The sequence below is a fragment of the Psittacula echo genome (genome assembly GCF_963264785.1).
Source record: "Psittacula echo genome assembly, chromosome: 5".
NCBI classification, from domain to species: domain Eukaryota; kingdom Metazoa; phylum Chordata; class Aves; order Psittaciformes; family Psittacidae; genus Psittacula; species Psittacula echo.
This window is the reverse complement of record NC_137739.1, coordinates 42028730-42053784: the sequence shown is the minus strand read 5'-3', so window position 1 is coordinate 42053784 and position 25055 is coordinate 42028730. Positions and strand designations below refer to the sequence as shown.

At 39.6% G+C, this 25055-nt stretch overlaps 1 protein-coding gene across 6 annotated transcripts in view; it reads left to right on the top strand.

The window, feature by feature from the left end:
* Positions 1 to 25055, top strand: part of GPHN (gephyrin) — a gene marked incomplete at its 3' end in the record, with an annotated part of 311539 nt that overhangs the window by 180391 nt on the left and 106093 nt on the right. For all 6 annotated transcript variants that reach the window (XM_080619965.1, XM_080619964.1, XM_080619962.1 and 3 more), the window contains 2 exons: positions 17085 to 17179; positions 21676 to 21742. In XM_080619965.1, the coding sequence (XP_080476091.1) occupies positions 17085 to 17179; positions 21676 to 21742 (162 nt within the window). The remainder of the gene's footprint in view (positions 1 to 17084; positions 17180 to 21675; positions 21743 to 25055) is intronic.

The window sequence follows — 25055 nt, the reverse complement described above, 5'->3', positions numbered from 1 at the left end:
GGACACAAATGTCTGCCTTTACTTCCTTACCATCTTCTAGGCTCTCTGTCCTCTCCTCATCCTTTCCAACCCTCCCTTGCTTCTCCAAGGATATTTTTTCACAACTTTGTGAACTTTTAAAGACAGAAGGCTGGCAGTCTCTCACTTCCTACCAGCTTCACACTGTTGAAGGGTCTCGTAACAAGAACAGATCTCAGTAGCAATTCTCTTTCTCCCAGTGTTACTTTGCTGCTTCCCTAGACTGTTGTTTGAGAAGTGACTTCAAATGCTGGAAGGGAAGAGGAATATTCACTCCAGTACTGCGGCACTGCAAGACGCTGCTAGAACTCACTTCTTATCCCAAGGACCATAAGTCATTTTCTGTGTATCATTTTAGTTACATTTAATATAGTTGTTTGGGGTTTTAATCAGTATTACCTCAAAAAAATGGCTACTTTTCAAATTATATTCAGGTTATATAAACTTTCAATGCAAACAGAATCAGAAACTGAAGGAAATAAATACAATGCTTTTTCTTGGTTGAAAATTATACCTACTGGAGAAGTGATACTGTTTGATACAGTGCTGTTTCAAACTGCTTCACTGTAAAATATCCAGGAAAATCAGTTTTCCATCTGCAGTGGTCAAGTTATATTCAACATATTTTGATCAGTTTGCAAAAATATAATTATGTTACTTTGGAAGAATACATTGTGGGTTTTGTCTTATAAATGAGTCAATTTGGTTAAAGAAACAAGAAAAGGATTGCATACTAACCCTAGGAATAATATCATGTCTATCAAATCCCAGGAACAGTGAAATACAACGCAATTTTGTCATTTTTTAAAATGGTTTTGTTTGGTTGATTTTGTTATTGTTAAGGTATCATTTAGTCTATCCTGTGCACTTTTCAACAAAAAATTAGCTTCTGGAACCATCATGAAGAGTTACAAGTCTTTCCAGCATATAGAGTTTCCCTTTCCAGGATAACTAAATTTCCTGTTATCAGCCTAATTGTATCTTAGTTTTCTTTCCTCTTGTTAGACTCTTTTTCTTCCTTATTATCTCTAAAAAAAATAGAATTTTTTACATGTCTCATAGTAATTTCCTGAACTGCTGTGTCTAAATCCTACAAATTATTTGTCAGAAGAGTGTTTTTCATATATCCTCACTTCAATGCAGTATTTAAGTTCCATTAAAATTTTTACAGCTTGCTTGCTTTATTCATCTGTGTTTTCTAAAGGTGTTTTTTCTGATGACAGTCAGCATTGTAGCAGCTAAGATGCTAATTGCTTCAGTTGTTTCTGGAAAGGAAACAAATTCCTAACTAATTCAGGTCTTCTGCTATCAAAAAGGAAGACAAATATATAATTATTTTGCTACCCTTGGGATTTCCAGAAGTTGTTCCACTGCCCTTACCTACTTAATCACTGCTTTCGGTTTCAGTTGAAGTTTGCCATTCTTTTAAGAATAATGTGTCTGACAGTGACTCATATCGACTTGGAATTCAAATTTTGTTATGTCTGTATGATGCTTCTGAATCCAGTTTGAAAAAGTCACTTAGTTAATTTTAGACAAGAATGCCTCAGATGATCTATGTGCTACAGAACACATATGCCTTTTGGTTCATGCATTGTCTTCAATGATGAGGGCTTTTGTTGTCACAAATCGTATAACAATTTACTGAGGGCATGTTGATATGGAGTAAGTTCTAATGTCTGTCTACTGTTACCTCTACTCAATGGGTAAATAGCTTTTGTTAGAAGAATGAGGAGATAGATACACAAAGCGGATGTAAGAAGCAAGATGACACTATTTTTACATTGATTACTTCTGAGCATCGCAATTTGTAACCCATGATTTTCTATTTTGTTCTGATGAATATATTTGGGAAGATTTAAATACGCCGTCTTCTGGGTTTCCTTTTCTTAAAACGTCCTTCAGAGTACAGGCTAGGAAAAGCTGTTTACTTGGTTATAATGCAGTTTTAACTGATTCCTTGTGAAGATAATATCCACAGCTTAAAGTTAGTGAACTTCCTTAGTAAATTAAACTGATACACCTTAATCAGGCTTTCTCTTTTAATCTTTTTTGCAGATGGACTGTAGTATTTATGAAATAAGCTTTGTTTTGTGTAGTGTTGCGATCACATGCATCACTTAAATGGCAGATTTGGCAGGTTTCAAAGCTGAATGAAACCTACACATTGCACAATTTTTTTTTTTTATTTTTTTGTTTGTTTGTTTGAGTTTTCGGGATACAGCTCCTTTTTCAAGAGTGAGAAATGATTGCGTTATTGCCACTTCTTTCTATGAGATGACCAGTTCTTCCTTTCAAACCAAGTAGTGTTTATGTACTCAGTGGTATACAGAATTAATCCTTGACCAGCAAGGCCTAAAGCCTCTTTCAAACTCTTCTACTACTCATTCAAGTTTTACTGATTTCTGCTGTTCGGCACTGGTGGTTCCTGGAATGAGAAGAACACAGAAGGACTCAAAGTTCTTTTAGATGTCTTTGTCTCCCAAGGATTTTGTTTCCTGCAGCATCTTAATGAGGAGCTGCTCTGAACTCATCATCACTCTTTGCAGGCAAGAGGGATCCTGTAACAGTATTTTTCTTTTGACGTTTTTAAGCATTAAAAAAGACAGATTTATTAACTTAGCTGGAACTTTTGGGATTTTCTCAATTAACAGATTTCACATTGTTCTGACAGCTTAATATTTTCCCCAGAAATATTTTGTGTCTTTGTTTCTTTTCCATTTTACCTTTTTTAAAAAGAGAATTTTTAAATTTAAGTTCTTTAATCAGGCACATATTATTCTGCAGGTAACCCTAGGTGCATATGATTTCTATGTTATTCTGAATTACTGTCTTCCATCATCCATATACATTATATAGATATATTGCTGCATAAATTCTTTACTTGTTAATCTTCTTAGAGGTGTGATGTTTGCAGTTGCAGTTCTCTGAGTGTGAACACGCTTCTGTGATAGTGAGCATGCTTAGCATGTGCTCTTAGCATGCAAGAGCCAAGTCACAGAATCACAGAATCTCAAGGGTTGGAAGGGACCTCAAAAGATCGTCTAGTCCAACCCCCCTGCAAGAGCAGGGTAACCTAGAGTACATCACACAAGAACTTGTCCAGCCGGGCCTTAAATATCTCCAATGTAGAAGACTCCACAACCCCCCTGGGCAACCTGTTCCAGTGCTCTGTCACTCTCACAGTAAAGAAGTTCTTCCTGATGTTCACATGGAACCTCTTATGCTCCAGTTTACACCCATTACCCCTTGTCCTATCACTGGACATCACTGAGAAAAACCTAGCTCCGTCATCCTGACACCCTTTACATATTTGTAAACATTGATGAGGTCACCCCTCAGTCTCCTCTTCTCCAAGCTAAAGAGACCCAGCTTCCTCAGCCTCTCCTCATAAGGGAGATGTTTCACTCCCTTAATCATCTTTGTGGCTCTGCGCTGGACTCTTTCAAGCAATTCCCTGTCCTTCTTGAACTGAGGGGCCCAGAACTGGACACAATATTCCAGATTCGGCCTCACCAAGGCAGAGTAGAGGGGGAGGAGAACCTCTCTTGACCTACTAACCACACCCTTTCTAATGCACCCTAGGATGCCATTGGCCTTCTTGGCCACAAGGGCACATTGCTGGCTCGTGGTCATCCTGCTATCCACCAGAACCCCCAGGTCCCTTTCCCCTTCACTACTTTCCAGCAGGTCAACCCCCGACCTGTACTGGTACATGGGGTTGTTCCTCCCCAGATGCAAGACTCTACACTTGCCCTTGTTGAATTTCATCAAGTTTCTCCCCGCCCAACTCTCCAGCCTGTCCAGGTCTCGCTGAATGGCAACATAAGTCCTGTGTACATTTTAAGTTCACAGAGTCAGAACTAGCTTCTTCCCTATGCCTATCTAAGAATCTCTTCTGCCTTACCAGTTGTTAAAAGTTACCACTTTTCTCAGTGATCCACTTACATGGTGCTAGTACAAAAATCAGTCTGCTGAAAAAGTTTGGACACATTGAATTTTATAAAAAAGCAAAAATATTTTTCCGCACAACGTGGTCAGCTGCTTCAAGCACAGCAGAAGTGTATGTGAAGGGAGGTGCTCATATGCCTATGTTGCTAATCTTTGTTAATGAAAAGAACATTACATTGTAAGAACTTTAGGGTTTTGAAGTTAGGAGTTGAACAGTTAGGAAGTAAACCAACAGAATTTGTCAATACAATGCTAAGTTTTCTTAATCCGAAAGCATTATTCTGTCACAGCTGAGTAGTGTCAATAAGTGCATGGAAGTGCACTTCTAGTGCATACTGCATGGAAGATACTGTAATATCTTCTAAAACTGAAAGAAACTGGTGTTTTGGGTACAGAAATATGTATAGAAAAGATCTTAGGAACACTGAAGTAAAGGAGAAATATACTGGTTTTTGTTATATTGATTACTATTATTATTAAGTATTGTGAACCATTAATTAAATAGTAGAATCGAATTCCAGAGGAAAAGGTAAATGTGGTATATTTAATATTCCTCATTCAATATAGATTGGGAGTTTTGCTGTTTTCCATTCCAGTGCTCTGTGCTGCAGCAGTCTCAGCAAAGTACTTTCCACCATCTCTGTAAGAAACTTTTTCATCCAATTGTTTCCATGAGAATCTTGGAAAAAAAATATGATTTGTGCCAGGAGTTAAATAACCCTGTTAATAACCCTGTAAATAACCCAGTTAAATAACCCTGGAAATTATTTGACAGAATACACAGTAGGTCCCTTTGACTTTCAAAATCTATTCAGTTTTTCTCTTTCAATGAACACATCATTTGCGTGTGCCCAAATTGCAGCTTTTGAGACTCTGAACACACAAATTGCATCACAGGATCTCACAAAAGAATTCTTTCTATCAGTTTTTAGGTTATGGCGAAAGTGCTTTAAAGCTGTTGTTATTAGAGATGCTTTATCATTTGCTTGGGGAGTAAAGATACTGTGTCACAGAATCTTAAAGGAAAGTACGTTTTGTAATTCTTGTATTGCCATGGTGTATTCTGGAAGAAGTATCACTCAGCAGTCCATCCTTTGTTGTGTAGAATGTGTAATTTAGGAAGTTGTTTTGGTTTTAATCTTCAGCATTGATGATTGGAGATCTGAAATTGTTTAGAGGAGCTACTGTACAGAAACTGACTGGAGTTTCTGAAGTACAGATATTTCATATGCAATATTTGTCCTTGGTAGAAGGAAACAGATGACAGAAAACAACAGACAACATTCTCAAAATGAAATATTTCCATATCTCAATCTCAGTAACAAATGTGTTGAAGCTAAAGTATTGCAAAATTATTTATTTAGAGAAGTGAAATTGCAAGTAAAAAGAAAGGGGAGTATATCTTTGGTATAGATACTGTCGTGGTTTAAGCCCAGGCAGCAAATTAGAACCACACAGTCCACTTCCCCCCCACCCTTTCTTCCCCCCGCTCCTGGAGGGACAGGGAGGAGAATCGAAAGAATGCAACTCCCACGGGTTGAGATAAGAACAGTCCAGTAACTAAGGTATAACACAAATCGCTACTGCTACCACCAATAATAATAATGATAAAGGAAATAACAAGGGAAGAGAATACAACACCTCACCACTCGCCGATCAATACCGATACCTCGCCCACCACCCAGCAGTGATCTAGCCCTTCCGGGTAACTCTCAGTTACATCCTGGGTATGACGTGCTGTGGTATGGAATACCTCTTTGGCTAGTTTGAGTCAGGTGTCCTGTCTCTGCTTCCTCCCGGCTTCTCCTCCTCCCTGGCAGAGCATGAGACTCACAAAGTCCTTGGTCAGAGTAAACATTCTGACCAGCAACTGAAAACATCGGTTTTATCAGTACTGTCCCCAGGCCGAAGGTCAAAAATACAGTGCTGCACCAGCTACTAAGAAGGAGGAAAAGTGACTGCTACTGCTGAACCCAGGACAGATACCTAGTCTACAAGGTAGTACACATAACTAGAAGCACTGCACATGGCATTTTTTTGGTGAGACAGTGCTCCCTAGATGTTATACTGTTAGCTAAAGCTCATTACTTTGTCAGTTGCATTAACTATATCATTCTTATTGGTAGTCTTATTGAAATACAGTAGGTATTTATAATAATTTCTCTCATTTCTGCTATACAGTTCTGCAATTTGTAAAGAACAAAATTTTTCACTTCTCAGGTTTTTTCTGCTTCAGTTTTTAAAGAATTTTACAAAAGATGTGATGGATTGCATAGATTTTTACATTTTATATTAAATATAAAGCAGTTTGAAATAACTGAGGGAAAACTTAATGATTTGTAAATAAAATATTAACAATGCTTTGTAGTAGCAGAATGGTGTCACCACCTTTAACAGCAAATCTTCAGCTGTACTGCTTCTACTGAGAGCAAAGGATTCATTCATACATGAAGTGGAGTTGAAGTGGGAAGCACAGTTTGCACATGAAAAAGAGGGCTGAAAAAGGAAGTAGGCACCTGGCTCTCCTTGTAAGCAAGTTCAGTGGCTTGTTTTCAACTGTTGTTTTAACAATAATCCGCCTAACCTCTACGCCTTTGCAAATATTCTGCCTTTTGTCACTGGCTTAACACACACCATTATACAGCTGTAACATACTGCATCTGGTGGGCTGTATACGTCTTCATGAAGCCTAAATGCTTTCCTCATAGTGCAGAAAAGCATTTGGTGTTTTCTTTGTTTGATTAACTGCTTCTGAAATTGACTATACTATAGCTTTTAGGTTTTATAACAATGTGGTAGGGTGGGCAGTATCATAAAATCAAGATCAGATTCTATGGCATAAATAATTTATAGACATTTACTATCTTAAAAATTTGTTTAGTAATCTGGATTTAAAAAAAAGAATGTTATTGATATCACTTAATATATATATTCGAAGTGGTATTTTGAAGATGCACATGATTGGTTGTCCATATCCACCAATTTCATTACCATATTACCAAATGGGGTAGGCAAATAACTGATCTGTGAAATCTGTGTAAATCGAATGCAATCAGATTTAGCTCAAAACTTCGGTACAAACCTACTGAGATGCACAAACAAGTTACATATTCCACAGTGTTGCTTTCTCCAGTATATTAATCCAAATTTTTAGGTACTTTGTTCTGTATAAAAATGTGAAGCATCTTCCCACAAATGTTTTGCAAGCTCTAAGTAAGAAGGAAACAATGTTACGAAGTAAATATTTTGATTAGAATCATAGAATCATAGAATAGCTAGGGTTGGAAAGGACCTTAAGATCATCTAGTTCCAACCCCCCTGCCGTGGGCAGGGACACCCACACTAAACCATGTCACCCAAGGCCTCATCCAACCTGGCCTTGAACACTGCCAAGGATGGAGCATTCACAACCTCCTTGGGCAACCCATTCCAGTGCCTCACCACCCTCTCAGTAAAGAATTTCTTCCTTAGATCCAATCTAAACTTCCCCTGTTTAAGTTTGAACCCGTTACCGCTTCTCCTGTCACTACAGTCCCTGATGAAGAGTCCCTCCCCAGCATCCTTGTAGGCCCCCTTCAGATACTGGAAGGCTGCTATGAGGTCTCCACGCAGCCTTCTCTTCTCCAGGATGAACAGCCCCAACTTTCTCAGCCTATCTTCATATGGGAGGTGCTCCAGTCCCCTGATCATCCTCGTGGCCCTCCTCTGGACTTGTTCCAACAGTTCCATGTCCTTTTTATGTTGAAGACACCAGAACTGCACACAATACTCCAAGTGAGGTCTCACGAGAGCAGAGTAGAGGGGCAGGATCACCTCCTTCGACCTGCTGGTCCCGCTCCTTTTGATGCAGCCCAGGATACGGTTGGCTTTCTGGGCTGCGAGCGCACACTGCCGGCTCATGTTCATTTTCTCATCGACCAACACCCCCAAGTCCTTCTCCGCAGGGCTGCTCTGAATCTCTTCTCTGCCCAACCTGTAGCTGTGCCTGGGATTGCTCCCACCCAGGCGTAGGACCTTGCACTTGGCATGGTTAAACTTCATAAGGTTGGCATCAGCCCACCTCACAAGTGTGTCAAGGTCCCTCTGGATGGCATCCCTTCCCTCCAGGATATCAACCGAACCACACAGCTTGGTGTCATCGGCAAACTTGCTGAGGGCGCACTCAATCCCACTGTCCAGGTCACCGACAAAGATGTTGAACAAGACCGGTCCCAACACCGATCCCTGAGGGACACCACTCGTTACCGGTCTCCAGCCGGACATCGAGCCATTGACCACAACTCTTTGTGTGCGGCCATCCAGCCAGTTCTTTATCCACCCAGTGGTCCACCCATCAAATTGATGTCTCTCCAATTTAGAGAGAAGGATGTTGTGTGGGACAGTGTCGAACGCTTTGCACAAGTCCAGGTAGATGACGTCAACTGCTCTGCCCCTGTCCATCAGTTTCGTAGCCCCATCATAGAAGGCCACCAAATTGGTCAGGCAGGATTTCCCCTTAGTGAAGCCATGCTGGCTGTCACCAACCACTCCTTGTTTTTCATGTGCCTTAGCATGTCTTCCAGGAGAATCTGCTCCAAGATTTTGCCAGTCACAGAGGTGAGACTGAGTGGTCTGTAATTCCCCGGGTCATCCATTTTCCCCTTCTTGAAAATGGGGGTTATCTTTCCCTTTTTCCAGTCGTCGGGAACTTCACCTGACTGCCATGACTTTTCAAATATGATGGCCAGTGGCTTAGTGACTTCATTTGCCAGCTCCTTCAGGACCCGCGGATGGATGTTGTCAGGTCCCATGGACTTGTGTATGTTTAGGTTTTTAAGATGGTCTCGAACCAGATCCTCTCCTACAGTGGGCCTAGGGTCCTCATTCTCACAGTCCCTGCGTTCGCCTTCCAAGACTTGGGTGGTGCGGTCAGAGACTTTGCCAGTGAAGACTGAGGCAAAGAAGTCATTAAGAACCTCAGCCTTCTCCAAATCCTGGGTAGCCAGTTCTCCGGATATCTTGCGGAGGGGGCCTGCGTTTTCCCTAGTCTGTCTTTTACTTGCTACGTACCTATAGAATCCCCTCCTGTTATCCTTAACATCCCTAGCCAAGTTCAATTCTAACTGGGCCTTAGCCTTCCTCACCTGGTCCCTAGCTTCCCAGACAACATCCCTGTATTCTTCCCAGGCCGCCTGTCCCTGCTTCCACCTTCTATAAGCCTCTTTTTTCCTTTGAATTTTCCTCAGCAGCTCCTTATCCATCCAAGGAGGTCTCCTGGCCCTCCTGCTGCACTTCCTTCTAGTTGGGATGCAACACTCCTGAGCTTGGAGCAGGTGATCCTTGAATAACAACCAACAGTCTTGGGCCCCCCTGCCCTCTAGGGCTGTATCCCATGGAACCTTACTAAGCAGGCTCCTGAAGAGGCCAAAGTCTGCTCTCTTGAAGTCCAGGGCAGTGAGCTCGATGCACGCTCTTCTCACTGTCCTGAGGATCTCGAATTCGACCATTTCGTGATCGCTGCAACCAAGGCTGCCCTGGAGCGTCACTTTTCCAACCAGCCCTTCCCTGTTGGTGAGCACGAGATCAAGCATGGCACCTCTCCTTGTCGGCTCCTCTATTACTTGCAGAAGGAAGTTGTCTTCCACACAATCGAGGAACCTCCTGGATTGCTTGTGCCGGGCCGTACCTTCACTCCAACAGATGTCAGGGTGGTTGAAGTCTCCCATGAGAACAAGGGCCTGTGAGCGTGAGGCTGTTCCTATCTGCCTATAGAGCACTTCATCCGCAGATTCCTCTTGATCAGGCGGTCTCCACAGTAATGTCCCCCATCGCTGTTCTCCCTTTAACCCTGACCCACAAACTCTCTGTCGACTGCTCACCTGTCCCCAGACAGAGTTCCATACTCTCCAGCCTATCCCTAACATAAATAGCAACTCCCCCTCCCCGCCTGCCAGGCCTGTCTTTTCTATAGAGCCTGTAACCTTCCATTCCAACACTTCAGTCATAGGAGCCATCCCACCCTGTTTCTGTGATGCCTACTATGTCATACTCCCGTAGTCGTGCACACATTTCTAATTCCTCTTGTTTGTTTCCCATGCTACGGGCGTTTGTATAGAGGCATCTGAGCCGAGCTCCAAATGAAGCCGGCTCATTGGCTGGAGCAGCTGGAATATCTCTGCATCACTCTGAGCATTTATTGTAGGTGCTGGCAACTGACTGGGTGTGATGGGATGAAACGATGCCCCCCTCCCCCAGCACATCTAGTTTAAAGCAACCTTGACCAGCCTGGCAAGCCTGCTACCAAAACCACTCTTCCTCTTCTTTGTCAGATCATCTCTACCAGCCCCCAGTAGACCTGGCCTACTAACTTGGGTCCCGTATTCAAAACACCCAAACCCCTGACTATGGCACCACCCTTTTAACCATTTATTAACCTGGCCAATCCTCCTAGCTTTTTTAAGGTCTCCCCCTGCATCCTTGAGAATTGATGAAAAGACAATCTGAGCTCCAGAGCCCCTAACCACCTCTCCCAGGGCTCTGTAGTCCTTCTTTATGTTCTCCAGGCTACTGCTATCAACATCACTAGCACTCACATGGATCACCAGAAGTGGGTAATAGTCCGTGGGTCTCACTAGAACAGGCAGCCTCTCTGCAACATCCGTGATCCGTGTCCCGGGTAGGCAACACACCTCCCTCGAGATCGGGTCAGGCCGACAGATGAGTGCTTCAGTCCCTTTCAAAGTAGAGTCCCCTACCACTATGACCTGCCTCTTTTTCCTGGCAGCACCAGTAGTGATCTTCTTTACCGGCGCACCGGACGGTTGTTTCTGGTGCAAGTGACCTTCCTTCTTAGCCCCCTGCAGAACAGCAAAGCGGTTCTGGGTGGGGACAACAGCTTTAGGAGGACGCCCCTTGTTTTTATTTGTCCTCTTCCTCTGTTTTTTGTTGGTTTTTGTTGTTACTATTTCCCAGCTTCCTGGCTTGACAGCCTCCTCCTCTCCCCCATGAGCTTCAGGGGACGCTTGAGGCCCCTGCACAGTTTGGGCCTGGAGGAGGCAGTCCTGTTTCCTCAGCTTCCCTGACATCTTTCAGCCTATTAACAGCATCCCGCAGCTCAGCCACCTGCTGCAGGAGGACCTCCACCAGGGAGCACCGACTGCAGCCCTGCCCATTGTGCACTGTTCCCTCAGGAGGCCAGTGCAGGCACTCTCTACACTCTGAGCTCTGCACTGCAGCCTCCCCTCTCATCGGCTCTGTCTGAGTGCCTACGCTGGCTACTGCCGGGGCAGCCAGAGCAGAGCTCCCAGACCGGGCCCCGGTCATACAGCGAGTACTCACCATCCCGCTCGCCTGCCCGCACGAACTGCCACATAAACTGCCTCGACCCATCCTGTTTGCCCGCCCTGTTCGCCGCGCTCCTGGTCACTCGCTCATATATTCATGACTTGGTCATGCCTAAGTCATCAAGTACTGTCAGAGGTACCTCTACCAGCCAGTTGGTTTTTATGGTCATGTACATAGTGGAATTAAACTGATAAAATCATTTGCTGATAACAGTTATAAACAAGAATGACATTGAATTATCTCCTGGTATCTTGAGTCTCATGACATAGGCATCATTACAGTAAATGTTATGATGCATCCCAGTGAAAGGATTGAGGGCACAAGTTGCAGGCAGAGGGAATTGCGGATGTGAAGAGAAACAGAGAAAACGGAGCCTGTACTTAATCTAATCTAACAGTAGTTATTACTGTAACACTTTTATTACTCAGCCACATAAATTCTGTGTCATTCTGTGATGTTTAGGATCTTCATGGCAGCACAGTTGCTGCAAGTATTTTGAGAGTGCAAGCAAATTTCAAATCAGCATCCTTGTGCTGCATGTATACCAAGCTCACTATTGAGAAGAAGGAAAGATGATAGAATAATAAACCCTAATACATTTAGACATGTTTTGGTTTATGTAAAATAATTCCATAAAAGCCGGGGAGAGCTCTCAGTATGTGTCTATATATGTCTATGTCATGGTCTAAGACCAGGCCGTAAATTAGAACCAAGCAGTCTACTTCTCCCCCCCCGCCTTTCTTTCCCCCGGTCCTGAAGGGATGGGGAGGAGAATCGAAAGAATGCAACTCCCACGGGTTGAGATAAGAACAGTTTAATAACTAAGGTATAACACAAATCACTACTGCTACCACCAATAATAATAATGATAAAGGAAATAACAAGGGAAGAGAATACAGCACCTCACCGACCAATATCTCAACCCCACCCTGCCACGCTAGGCCTTCCAAGAGCTCTCAGTTCTACATCCTCGGCATGACGTGCTGTGGTATGGAATACCTCTTTGGCTAGTTTGGGTCAGGTGTCCTGTCCCTGCTTCCTCCCGGCTTCTCCTCCTCCCTGGCAGAGCATGAGACTCACAAAGTCCTTGGTCAGGGTAAACATTCTGACCAGTAACTGAAAACATCCATTTTATCTCTTGTACTCAGAGAAGGAAGAGATAAGTAATATTAGATGAGAACCTCTAATCAGTCTAGCTCCATGTAATCTCTATTTTCTCCTCTGCAAAAGAGTAGGGAAGTAGACAATAAGCTGCCATAGCTGACTTGTGAATAGAAATTACAGGCACACGTCATCTCCAGCAGAGGTATACTGAATAACCTTGAAGGAGGTATCTCATCTCCAAGCTGACAGATTAAATTTTTGTTACTAAAGTATACACTTCTTACTTAACTGGTTGACAGACATGACTGACATTTTGTTTGCATAGTTGACTGATCCATCCCCATAGTTATTTGTCCAGTGTGGTCTGTGAACAGGAGAGTATATAGGTATTTTTTTTTAGACCCTTCCAAGACTTCTGCTTTCAGTAAAAAACTCAAATAGGTAATAAAATGTTATGCTAATTCCATAGTCTGCTAAATATAAATTATCTGCAAATTTGTCCATTAATTTGCATAAATAGTTTTATGATATGCTGTGCAGTGTCATAGATTTTAATTTTTTTCAGCAGAGGCAGGCTCGGTCATCTTAATTTAGTCAAACTTATTATGACTTGTCTCATATTTGCATTTTAGTTGAGGAGATAAAGCTATATTACCAACCCGAAACTGCTGAGGAGTTTATGTCTTAGATCATTACTTACTATTGAGGTCAAACTTTGCTATGCTTAATACCTGACAAACAAAAGATAAGGAGTTTCTGAACATTTAAGAAGAACAATCCTAGGTATGTTAAGTAAATCAGCTCGGAGTAGGTATATCCTCCAGAAGCTGTCTGGGAGGGCTTCCACAGGTTTGGAACTGAACTAACTTGCTTTATATGGAGGCATAGAAAGGCAGTGAAGCATCAGAAAACTGTGAAACCAATTGGCAGTGAGCCATCTTTAAGCAACCAGAACTACATCAAAGATATCTAAAAATATGTCAGTTGGTTTGGGAACATAATGCCCTAACTCCAATTAAAAGGCACATTGAAAACAATCAAAAATGTGTTTTAAAATACATTGTCTTTATTCATATAGCTATGAAATACAAGCAGAACTGCTCTCATAGACATTGCTAGTAAGTCCTGAATAGTTATGTGGAATATTTAATTGTTAGTCTCTACTTTTCCTCTCTGGAGTAGAAACTACCATTTTATTTCAGTCCCATTGTGTCTCTCCCTAGTTCCCCCACAGCCTGACATTTCTATCATGTCCTATCTTACTTTTTGCTTTTGAGTTTTTCCATTATGTATTTATTGTCTGTCCAAGCCACTTTATGGAGTGTTATTTCCATCCCACTGACTTTATTCACTTACCCCTTTCTCTACCCTCATTCCTGACCTTTTGACAATTCTGCTGCTTGGACTTCCTTTCCACAATTCTTCCTTTCCACTCAGGCTTCCTTCTTCTCACATGTCCTTCTCCCACCTAAATTACAAGCCTCAGCTTTTTTTTGCAACCTCCAAACTGGCCTTTCTGCATTTCTGTCTCTCTACCTTCAAGTGCTTCTGCTTCTGTGGAACCCCTCTTTTCCACCTCCATCTTGCATGCATCTGTCTGCTTTGCACTTTGACCTTAGGCGAGAGAAACTGGGGACACTTTTTGCAGTCATTTAATATTTTATGCAAATTTACTCCAGTATTTTCTGCCTACTTTATATATAGTCATCAGCCTCAGGTTTGAGAAATCAGTGTGTAGCTTCAGTCCTGACAAAGGTATCACTGTGAGAGCTCAGAATGAAATCTCCTCATCAATTTTTACTGCTTCTGCTCATATAGTAGTGTTGTCATCACTGTTTGTAAAAGAGAGACAGGGGCAAAAGTTTTGATCTGTGATTTGTTTTAGCCAACACTATGGCCTCGTGCAGCAGGGAAAAGCTGACTAATGGTGAGACTACCAAGGAAAAAATGCCTGAATTCAGCCTTGCTACAGTTCTGGTAAAATGTGAAGGTGCTGAGTCACTAATTCTTCAACAGTTTGCATGCAGGTAGATGTTGGTACCAGGCAGTTAATTCCTGAGCTGGATACAGATGAAAGTCTAGTTTTGACATCTTTCTTCCACCCTTCCTTCAAAGCTGAAAGAAGTATTAGAAAACTTTTCTACTAGCACTTTGGTACATTGTTAGGTGAAAAAAAGAGTTGTTACATACAGACACGAAGTATCTACAAATCACTGCAGCGCTGCTAATTTCATACATATACATATAGCTGATAAAGAGTGTTCTTCCCAGTGTGATGGTGATTTTCATTCCTGTACACTGCGCATTTTAAGTCGTGCTATTTGAGGACATCTCAGCAGCGTTTTTTGTTGGGTTTTTTTTTTTTTACATCCATCCAGTCAGGCTGCAAATAGGAAAATTGGAAGCATTCTTCTGTTTGTAGAAGTCTGCCTGCAGTAATAAACGTAAGCATATGTATTTTGAAACAAGTATTTTTAGAAACTTCTGTCTGGGTTGTACTGCTGTTTGGACTTCCTGCCCTTTCAGGTTTTGTTGCTTAGTCTATACATTTTTAATAATCACATTGCCTGCTAGCAGTGACATTTTGTGAAGGTCATTTTTCTTGTGAAGTTGGAGAGTGGACCGGAATCTCGTTGAAGGACTCCCTGAGCTGCAGGATTGTTGTTTATGGAAGTCTTGCATCTTGTACTACCTTTGAAGCCTGTTTAGAATTTTAACTAATGATATCTTCAAAGTGTCACTATGCTCAAGGGCAAAAAAGAAATCTCAAAATGTACTTTATATTTAAAACCAGTTTTTAATAGCTTTGAAGCATGGTATTAGCTGAAAATAAAAGGCATAGATACAAACTTACTATGTATGCACACCCAGAGAATTCCATGTTTCACCAACTTTTTCACTGTCAGCAAAGTGTCCCTTCACCATTGCAATGCCTTTTTCTTCTGTACTGTAAAAATCATCACATCTGTGTATAGCGTTACGACTTTTTAATGTGATTGATAATTTAATACATCAGCAGGTATCTTTAGACAATCTCCCTCAGAAGAGAGGTTTTAGTTTTTCTACATCATTACTATCCTGCTTCTTCTCATTCCCCTATGTAGAAATACAGACACTGGGTTGTATTTATATGCCTTTTCAATTTCTGAGTAGAGGATGGCAGATAGTAAAACTGACATGCTGTGCTTGAAATAAAAGAGGCTGTGGTGTCAGCTTCTGAACTAAAATTGCTTGGTTTCGTAAGAACCAAAGTTCCTGATTCCCACAACTGAGCATGTATCAAGTTAGCTTGTTAATTAAAGGTCTGAAGGTTTACTTGGGAGCTGTAATACTAACATACTCCTTTAAAACATGTTAAATGTTAATGGCAATGTTTGAGAATATGGCCACTTGAGTATGTGTACTGTTCAGAGATATTTTTTTCCAGTTTTATTTATTACTTCCTGTAAGTGCTTTAGCTGTATAGCTAGTATAGAACTTCTGAGTCCTTTTCGTAGGTGTGCAGTTCTCTATGACTTAGTTTTTGTACTTTTAAGCTAGTAAAAATACAAAGATGTGGTTTTTAATTTAATATTTCTCACAAAATAATTTGTCTGGTTTTCTTCTTCTTTTTTTTTTTTTTTGGCCATATCAAACTGCCAGTAAAATTTAGGTTATTCAGAGTGTCCTTATATTTAAGATGTGCTTTTCTCCTTCTATTTTGATAGCTGTACTATCAAAGCATTGTGGTTTGGCTGGATGTTTTACAATGGATTTCACAGGTTTATGAGCATTGCTAACATTTTAGTCGTGCCAGATAACTTAGAAACTTGTTTCAGAACATGAAACAAGATTATTCACTGAACAACAGCTACTGTGAGGGAAATGAAGAGAGGTACAATTGTAACCTGCTTTTGAAGTGTTATGTCCTAACTAAAGGTAGAGGCTGGGAAACTGGGCAGGTTGTGCGTTTGAGAGAATTTGTGTTAGGAAGTAAGCAGGCTGTGCACATCCCAGAAAAATAATTTTCTATCTGATTCCCTGTGTGAAAAAAGGACTAAAAAGACAAGAATTTTCAGACTGTTTCCAGGCTTCTCAATGCCCACTGTATACAGACCGCTTGTGAATAAAAGCCCCCAGCCTGTTTGGAACCGCTGTTTTGCTGACATGATCAAAAGGGAAGGCCTCAGCCTCTGGCCATTATCATTACCATTTTACTGTTTTCCTGCCTGCTTGCTACATGGGCTTCCCTTTGCAAATTTTTTTTTCTGTCTTCTGCACAGAGTGATTCACCCTTCTCATGCCTGGGAAAATCTCAGTGGGAAAATGCACATGAGATTGATGAGGAAGGCAGTTACATTTGGTTTTTTCTTTGCTTATTCACAAACATTACTTCCTTTCTGTTGGAGGGAGTTGTTATTTATGTGATGCTGGCTAATATTTCCTATATATATAGGGTGCTGACTTCTAACAGTTTCTATAGGAGTCTTTACAGTACAGCTAACAGTGCTTCCTCCCAACCCCTTGTCTTTCCCTATTTTACACAACCAAGAGAAAATTCTTTAATGTATTTCAGTGTTGAGAATTTAGCAATGACGTCTCTTGGCAGAAACAAAAAAAGAAGATATTCTTACCCAAATTTTACCTGGTTTCATATTTTTTGTCCTTGTACTTCTTCACTCACTTTGCTATTCAATCTCTGATTGCAGGCCACTAAAGAAGTAATAGAGCGAGAAGCCCCAGGAATGGCCCTGGCAATGCTGATGGGATCACTTAATGTAACTCCTCTGGGCATGCTCTCTAGGTAAGACCATTTCCTTCAAAACCCGAGGTGAACTATTTCCTTAGAAATACACATGACAATGCGCAGATAACTGAAGGTTGTCACTGTTATCAAGTCTAGAAGTCTTAACTTCAGAGAAGGGCCACATTCCAAGAATGCTAATTGCGTTCTTTAATTTAGTTCCCTTTGTTGTCTCCATTAGATTAGACTGTATCCCCCTGTATTTTCTGTGCCAGGTTATTTGTAATGTTGATGCATGCTGTTAAACCGCTGTCTTTTCATCCTAGAGCTGTGGCATTTTGGTGGTAAGTGAAGTTCATCAAGTACAAAAATGTTTTGTTTAGCAGAAAAACACTTTGATAAATACAAATGTATTGGTTTGATAATGCTTTTATTCCAATTTCAGCAAAAGATCTCTGAATATTTATCCCATGCTTTCAGATAAAGCTGTAAGTCCTAGAGTTTGGTATTTCCTACTAAATACTTAGTAACTGTTCCTCTGCATGTTATTTTTTTTTCATCAGTGGCATCTGTTGTTATTGTGTTTTCCTTTCTGGAGCTGATTTTTAGTTTATTCCTTCAATTTACCTCATTTTACATATGAGAGACTTAGTAATATCGATACCTTTCATAGAATTTAGTTTGTGCTTGAATGTTGTTTCAAGGTAAATAAGAAACAATGGCTGTTACAGGTTTTTGATTTCTTCTTGCATAATGATGGTATAACAAGAAAATAATTATATAAAAAATAAAGAGGGAACTTCCAAATCTGCAACTTTGTATCCAGATATTTTCTTTTTCTAAACGACATTTAGATGAGAGGTTTACTGATTCAATCAGGTATTTTAAAACTTTTCATATCACTTATCATGTATCTGAAAGGGCAACATTACCAAATTAACACCTTCAGATCCTGTCCAAATTAGCAGTTATTTTCATTTTCTTTAGCTGTTACAATATTTTTTTTTATCATAGTTTGTGTTTACCTGAAGGGAAAGGGCAATAGAATGCTACCATAAGGAGAGGAAAGGTTAATTTTGCTGTTCTGTTTCTGATCAAGAAAAGGATTGCCATTTAGATGACACTACCAAGTCTGATATAGGACGTGGTGTGATCAGGATGTCTGCAAGAATGTTGTAACAGCAGTGGAACCAAAATGCTGGATTGTAATCTGACACTTCTGTACATAAAGAAAGAAAATGCCCCTTAAACTACAGCTGCATTGAGTAATAATTGATGACAGTGGTGGCAGATAACATTGGAAAGATACTGCGTGCAATGATATTAGGCCTATTAAAATTTTCCAGTTAAAATCTTTACTTCAGGCCTAAAAGCAATCAGCGTGCAAAGGCCATTATTTTTGTGACACTTTTCATATCATAGAAGTTAAGTACACAAACATTACAAAATTATGGTTTCAGTTCTGTGTGAACGCCCGTGTGTGACGATTACATTTTTTTGTAGAATTTATCTGCAAATGCTTAAGGTGGAGGAAGGAAATTTACTTTTCTTTGTTTTGATAGTCCTATGTGTAATCCTGTACCAGGTTCAGTGCTCTTTATTCAGAATCTTCTCTGAATGCAGACTCTTTTCCTTTGAGATTTTTCTTACACCACTTATTATTTACTCTAACATAGAAATTGTTAATATATTTTCATAGAAAATTCTGCAAATTGAGGTAGTGTTGTAATCCCCATTTACAATGAGAACTAAGGCACACATTGAGAGGTCAAAAACATACACTAATTTTAGGTGCACAGATTGAGAAATGTAGATCCTAATTTTTCAGAGTAGTTAATATTAAATGTTAGTTGTCCTAAGCTTACCTCTCATTGACTTCATTTTAAAATGAAGTTCTGATGGATAATTTTGCATATAATTTCTTTGACTTTTCAAAAAAGCAAAAGCAGAAGTTCCGTTATGCAACATTAAGCTGACACTTCTATAAATCACCTGCAGGCTTGGAAATGTTAGGTCAATCGTGTTGAATTTTATCACATGAATGTCTAAAAATTGTTATAAATTACAGGCTGTCTTTTTGACTAGGGACCAGCATTAGGGAGTGGTGAGTTATTTTGTAAACTGCATTTACAGATTGCAAATGAGGGGCAGTGAGATTCTTATAGATTGGATTCAGTCCCAAGGTCCACCAGGAAGTATCTTAGAGCATAGTAGACCTTGTTACGTGTTTTCCGTGAGCTTCCAAAGTGGTCCTTGTCCCAAAATTACCTCTTCCCTTTACACGAATCCTTACCTGTCAACTACTCGTGATGCGCCAATCATTATTGAAGCTTTTTAAAGCACTCCCTGTCTCCTTGTCCTTCTACTTTTACCAGCATAGTTTCTTCTCAGGGAGATCCTGAGTTATTTTCAGGTATCACAATCTCCATCCCTCCTTCTGCATCAGACCTGTATTTCTTTCCTCCCGCATTCATTTTTTTTTCTATTGTTTTCTTTCTCCTATATGCAGTGTTTCCTTCCACTCCCTTGCTTCTATTCGTATTCTTCTTTCCCATACTTTGGGGTTCTTTTTTTAAAGTTTCTGTCCACTGTAACACAAGGCTAAGGAAAACGTGAGGTCCACAGCATCTCCTTCAACTGTTCTGTATTTGGAGGAATATCATCAATTTATCTCTCCAGTCAGCCAGAATGAATGCACATTTTATGTGCATTTATGCTAGGAGCACGCACAATAGTTTTTGCAAGCGATGCGGTTCTTAAATGCTTTTACTTAATTTTGTATGTTCTCTTGAGAAATTTTTGGCAGATCCATTTCTGTCTTGAGTCACTAAATTTGATTATTGGCAGCTGAAACTTGTAGCTTCCAGGAGAATGGCTGCTGGTTTAGTCCTTTTTTATTATTGGTTGGTTGTACTGGTCATTTAGCTTATAATGTTTGAAATTATTTAAAGCAGAATAAAAAAGCTAAGAAGATTATTAAAGGAACTATCTACCAAACACAATTCCGCCTCATGTTAATTCCTTTGTGAATAATTTCTATTTATTTCCTTTATTTTGAATCTGACATAAACTGTATCCCATAAATGGGATTTGCTGGATTGAGTTTGTGCTCTGTAAGTTTGGCTACTGCAACAAGAGTAAATGAGCATATTTTTTTAATTTAGGCTCTCCATCTTTGTATTTTAGTAGTATTTCAGTATGTATTCAATATATATTTCTCAACTTCCTGGATTTCTTTCTTAACACACATGATATAGTGTCAAAGAAGTGAATATAGGAAAACAGAGGCTAGGAGTCTTTCAGTAGTCAAGCTGCCAGTTGAAATGAGGCTTGTCTTCAAGCTGTCTTGATTGTGATATCAAAAGTTTGTATTGTGGCACTAAAAAGGTCTCTGTGCTATTTAACTGTAAGCATTATGACAGCTGTCACTAAAATGCTTGCTACCATGCTAAAAAATGCCATGCTACCTATAAATTAAATTAATCACTGATAATTATTTGTATAAGAATAAATCCAGGGAAGCTGGCTACCCCACAAACCATGTCCCTTGGCTCAAAATTGGTTTTAATGCCCTATTAAGAAATTATTTACTCTTCTGTCTTCACTTACGGCTCCTGTTTTTGTTTGATAAAGAGATTGTTGTTACACAGTTTCTCTCAACTGTAGCCTCCATATCTCAGTGGTCTGGTTTTGTCCTTTTACTTTCTTCTTATCCTTATACCCAAGTCTGAGTTTTTCATCACTGGTTTTGTAAACAGTAGAGAAAAGCAAGAGGCACTCTTTACAACCTCAAGGCAAAGTCCAGTCATTTTAACTTACTTTTTCTTGAAAAATATTTAGCTAAAAGGAGAAAGAGGCAAACTCTAAACAGAAAGCGTTAAGCAGTTGGGTGTTCAAGTTCAGCCCTGAATCAACACCAAACAAATTCCTGAAGGCAAAAGAATAACATGAAATCTTCCATCTTTGATAGTCAGTTCCATCTTTTTGTGGGGCCAGGGGGAAGACTGTCAGGGGGAATTAGATATGAATTGCATAATTACACAAGTGCGATTTTTGCTTGAGAGTTACTTCCCCCTGTGCTTTTCTTATGTTGTATCTGTGAAAAAAAAGAAAACACACTTTAATTAGTGCAACCAGCATGACTTAGTAATTCTGCCTGGCAGGAGGAATAGTTTTTGTCACCATCGATTACGTTACAAAGGAGCCATGTGTGTGAGCAAATAAGGACTATATCAAAGAGCGTATTAAGGAAACAATAGAATTATGGAAGCAACACAGATCTAAAAAAGGACAGAAATCTAGCCAGTGTTTATACTATCAATTAAATGTTAAACTCTCAATTAAATGTTAGACTCTATCAGTCTTATTTGATGCTTTTTCAGCTCAGCATTTCCTGAGCTGTTCTATGAGGACATGGGTAATGAATATTTTTAGATGTTTTGTAAGTTTATGCATTCTGAAAAATAGTAGAATTCATCCTAAAGGCTCCATTCTTGTTTCTACAGTGGAAAAAGCTGCATGCAAAAATTTCACTCTGGGTTTTTCTTTCCTTTCAGACCTGTGTGTGGAATAAGAGGGAAAACTCTCATAATTAATCTACCAGGTAGCAAGAAGGGGTCACAGGTAAGAAGTATTCTTACTGATCTGCTACTGAGGACCCATGATGAGTACCTCCCATTGTTAATGGTATAAAGTATCCACTACAACAGATTTTACAAAAATGAATTGAAATGCATATTCATATAACTGAGCCCACCATAACTCTTAGGGTTGATACAATTCCAATCTGATTGAAGGTACTGTGTGACCAGGACAGCATTACATGTAATGCAGGAGAGTACTCACTGTAAAAGTGCTGATAAAGATAGTCTCTCTAATGGTTCCTTACACTTCCTCCTTCTCTAGTCAGTCTGTACCTGATCCCTGTACTGTCTACAACTTCCAAGAAAGTATTCTTTTCCACACAGAAGAGGAAGACCTAGTGTATGGTAGAATATGCTGGAGTATGAAGAGCATTCCCAATTCTGGTCAGGAAGAGGGAAAAAATGAAACATAAATTTTTAGAGTTTAAGGACATTTTAGATCTTTTTGGATATGGATACCAGACTTTAAACCCTTATTACAGTCTGTTTTCTGCCTGTATTTTGCTTGGTTTGGGCAGAGAAGTTAGGCTTTGTGGTTTTATTCATTCAGTCTGACTGTAAAGCTGAGAGAAACAGAATTAAACACCAGAAGGGATTTTTCTCTGTGCGTGTTAATAAGGCTTAATCATTCGGTGCTCTTTCTTTCTGTGTAATTGTCTGACAGATCTAGAAAAAGGCCTTTTCCACACAAATACTGGTAAGCTGAATAGTGGGCAGTACATTGTAATACAAAACTGCTAAGGTAGATTTCCCATCAAACACGAGATCACATTTCTTCAGGGCTCAGACTAGGTGAGTGGCCTTGTTAAAAAACGTCTTTACCTCTGGCCTCTAACAAATGTGTACCTTGTAGTTTATCAACGTCTTCTGGACCAGTAGTACCCAATCACAGGAAAGACAGTTCTAATGTGTTTGGCAGCACAGCCCTGAAGTCACTGTTGCTTGAAAGACTTATGTCCAGAGATAAAGAAAGAATGTTTATGTAGGCTGTCACCTGGAAGAGGAAATGCTTCGAATACTATTATCTTAAGCAGCCATCACAGGTTTTCAGATATATTGTCTACATATTTCAGTTCAAGAGCTCAGTAAGCCCTCCTATGATTCTACCATTCCTAAGAGCCTTTTTAGGAAATATAATGAGACTCTGTAATTGAAAAGACATTTAAAAGCCTTCAAGCCATGCAACAAGCACGGTGGGGCAGGAGTATGCCTACTTGAAGGTCTTCCAGTTGTGAGTGGGAAGTTATATGTATGTACACAAATTTAACATAGCAGTGGGCCCCATGTCTTGGAGAACTAGTGCACCTGTAAGAATATTTTTCAGAAGTTGATACTTTTTGTTGTGTTATGAAAGAGATGAGATAGCTAATGGTTTCTGTTAAGTAGCACTCCTAACATGGTAGGTACAGAAAACAAATTGTCATTTTCTGCCCTGAGGGTCTCAGACTGTGAAGATAGGTAAATTGTAGAAAGAGGATGAGGAAAAGAAGTGAAAAAATGTTAATAAGTATTTCAACAATAGTTTGATAAGTCATAAAAAAGGTAATTTTGTTGGAAAAGAAAATAGAGTCATATGATTTCATTATACAAGCAAGATTTTTATAAACTGATGATTTACTTGTCCCTGTCATGATACTCTGTTCTGTCACAATTTATTTTAATATGAGGCATCTTTAAAAGTATCAGATTTCAGCAAAAAATTTTAAGATTAATAGTAGTGAAAATTGTTCCATAAAAGGCTGGATCTCAAAAACCAAATAGGACAAGCTGTTACCAGGAATCTTTCTCATTTCTCTGTTTTATGGCTTGCTAATTTCCTTTCCATCATATTAATACGATCATATAAGAAGCTTAGTTAAAGCAATGAAATTGCAGCAATATACAGATTCCATTAATAAAATATTAAGATACTAATAGGAAATGGCAGCAGTGTAAACATTCCATCTCAAAAATGGCCATAATGCATACCGAGCATGTTCTCTCCAGAGAATGTGTGGCATATACACTGAATCAAGATCTGTTGTTCTGGCCAGTTTTCTTTTCTTTTAGCCTTGCAAAAGGTATTTAATGTTATAAAAGAGAGTGAAGTGCTAAATTACTAGATTTAATTGAAATTTTGGGGTCTATAACAATTTTTCATAATACTACTAGCAATTGCCTAAAACAATGAATTTTTACAAAATGAGCTTTGGAGTAGTTACTGGAAACCTATGCATCAACAGCCAAGCCAACAGGGCTTTATTTCAGTGGCAGTAGGGGAGCATGCTTCTCTGAAAAATTAGTCCTTAATTACTTTTTCATTATTATTGGTCAGTTCACTAATTTTTGTCTTTGTTTACCACTCACTTGAAGTTTGCTTTTTCACTGAAGTAATGATGGTTGTATGCTTTGGTACTTTAAACCATTTAAAAAATAGTACTGTAGAAACACAAAAACTCTGAGGTTTACAGTTACATTAGAAGCTATAATTATTATGCTTGAAAATATATTTTAGTATATATTCATTATATACAGCATCCTATGTTAATCTAGTTTGCTATCAAGTAGTCTGACTTTTCATTACTCTTAAAGGAGCAACTGAAAGGTGGGTTCTTATTGTGGAGCTTTGAGGAAATAGTGTGAGTCATAGTTTTGACTTACCCAGTGGCTTATATAAACTCCAGTGATTTCTGATGGATGGTTTGCTCTGTATTTTGTTTACATAGGCATTTTTAAAAAATATTTGTTACAGTATCCATCTATTTATAAAATGTTTATTGTTTTTTATTTTCTGGATTCTCTGAAATGTTGAAATAAATTTTAAAAAGTCTTCCTTATGCTTGAAACAAAACTGAAAATGAAGTACAACAAAAGGAGTAACGTCAGCTTTCTGTGTCAACTTGTATGTTCCCTAACTGCACTGCCATGGCAATTCATTCTTGTGACCCTGCCATCATTTTCAAATAATGTAATGTTTCTATGTGGTCTGCTCAAATTATATGAAGAAAACTTTTTACAGAGGCGCCTGAGAGATAATAGTCTTAAAATGAAGAAGGTAGCTTCCAGCTAGATAAAAAAACAAACAACCAAAAAAGCCAAAATTCGGTTAGAGGGTAATTAAGTGTTAGAACAGGTTGTCAAGAATGATTGTGGAGTCTCTGTTCTTGGATTTTTTTCAGGACTTCACTGAGCAAAGCCCTAAGCACCCGGTCTGAATTTCATATTGACTCTGATCTGAGTAGGAGCCTGCAGTGTGTGATGTCCCGAGGTTCCCCTTTGATTTGATGAAATACTAGCATATTTTAGCAGCAAAG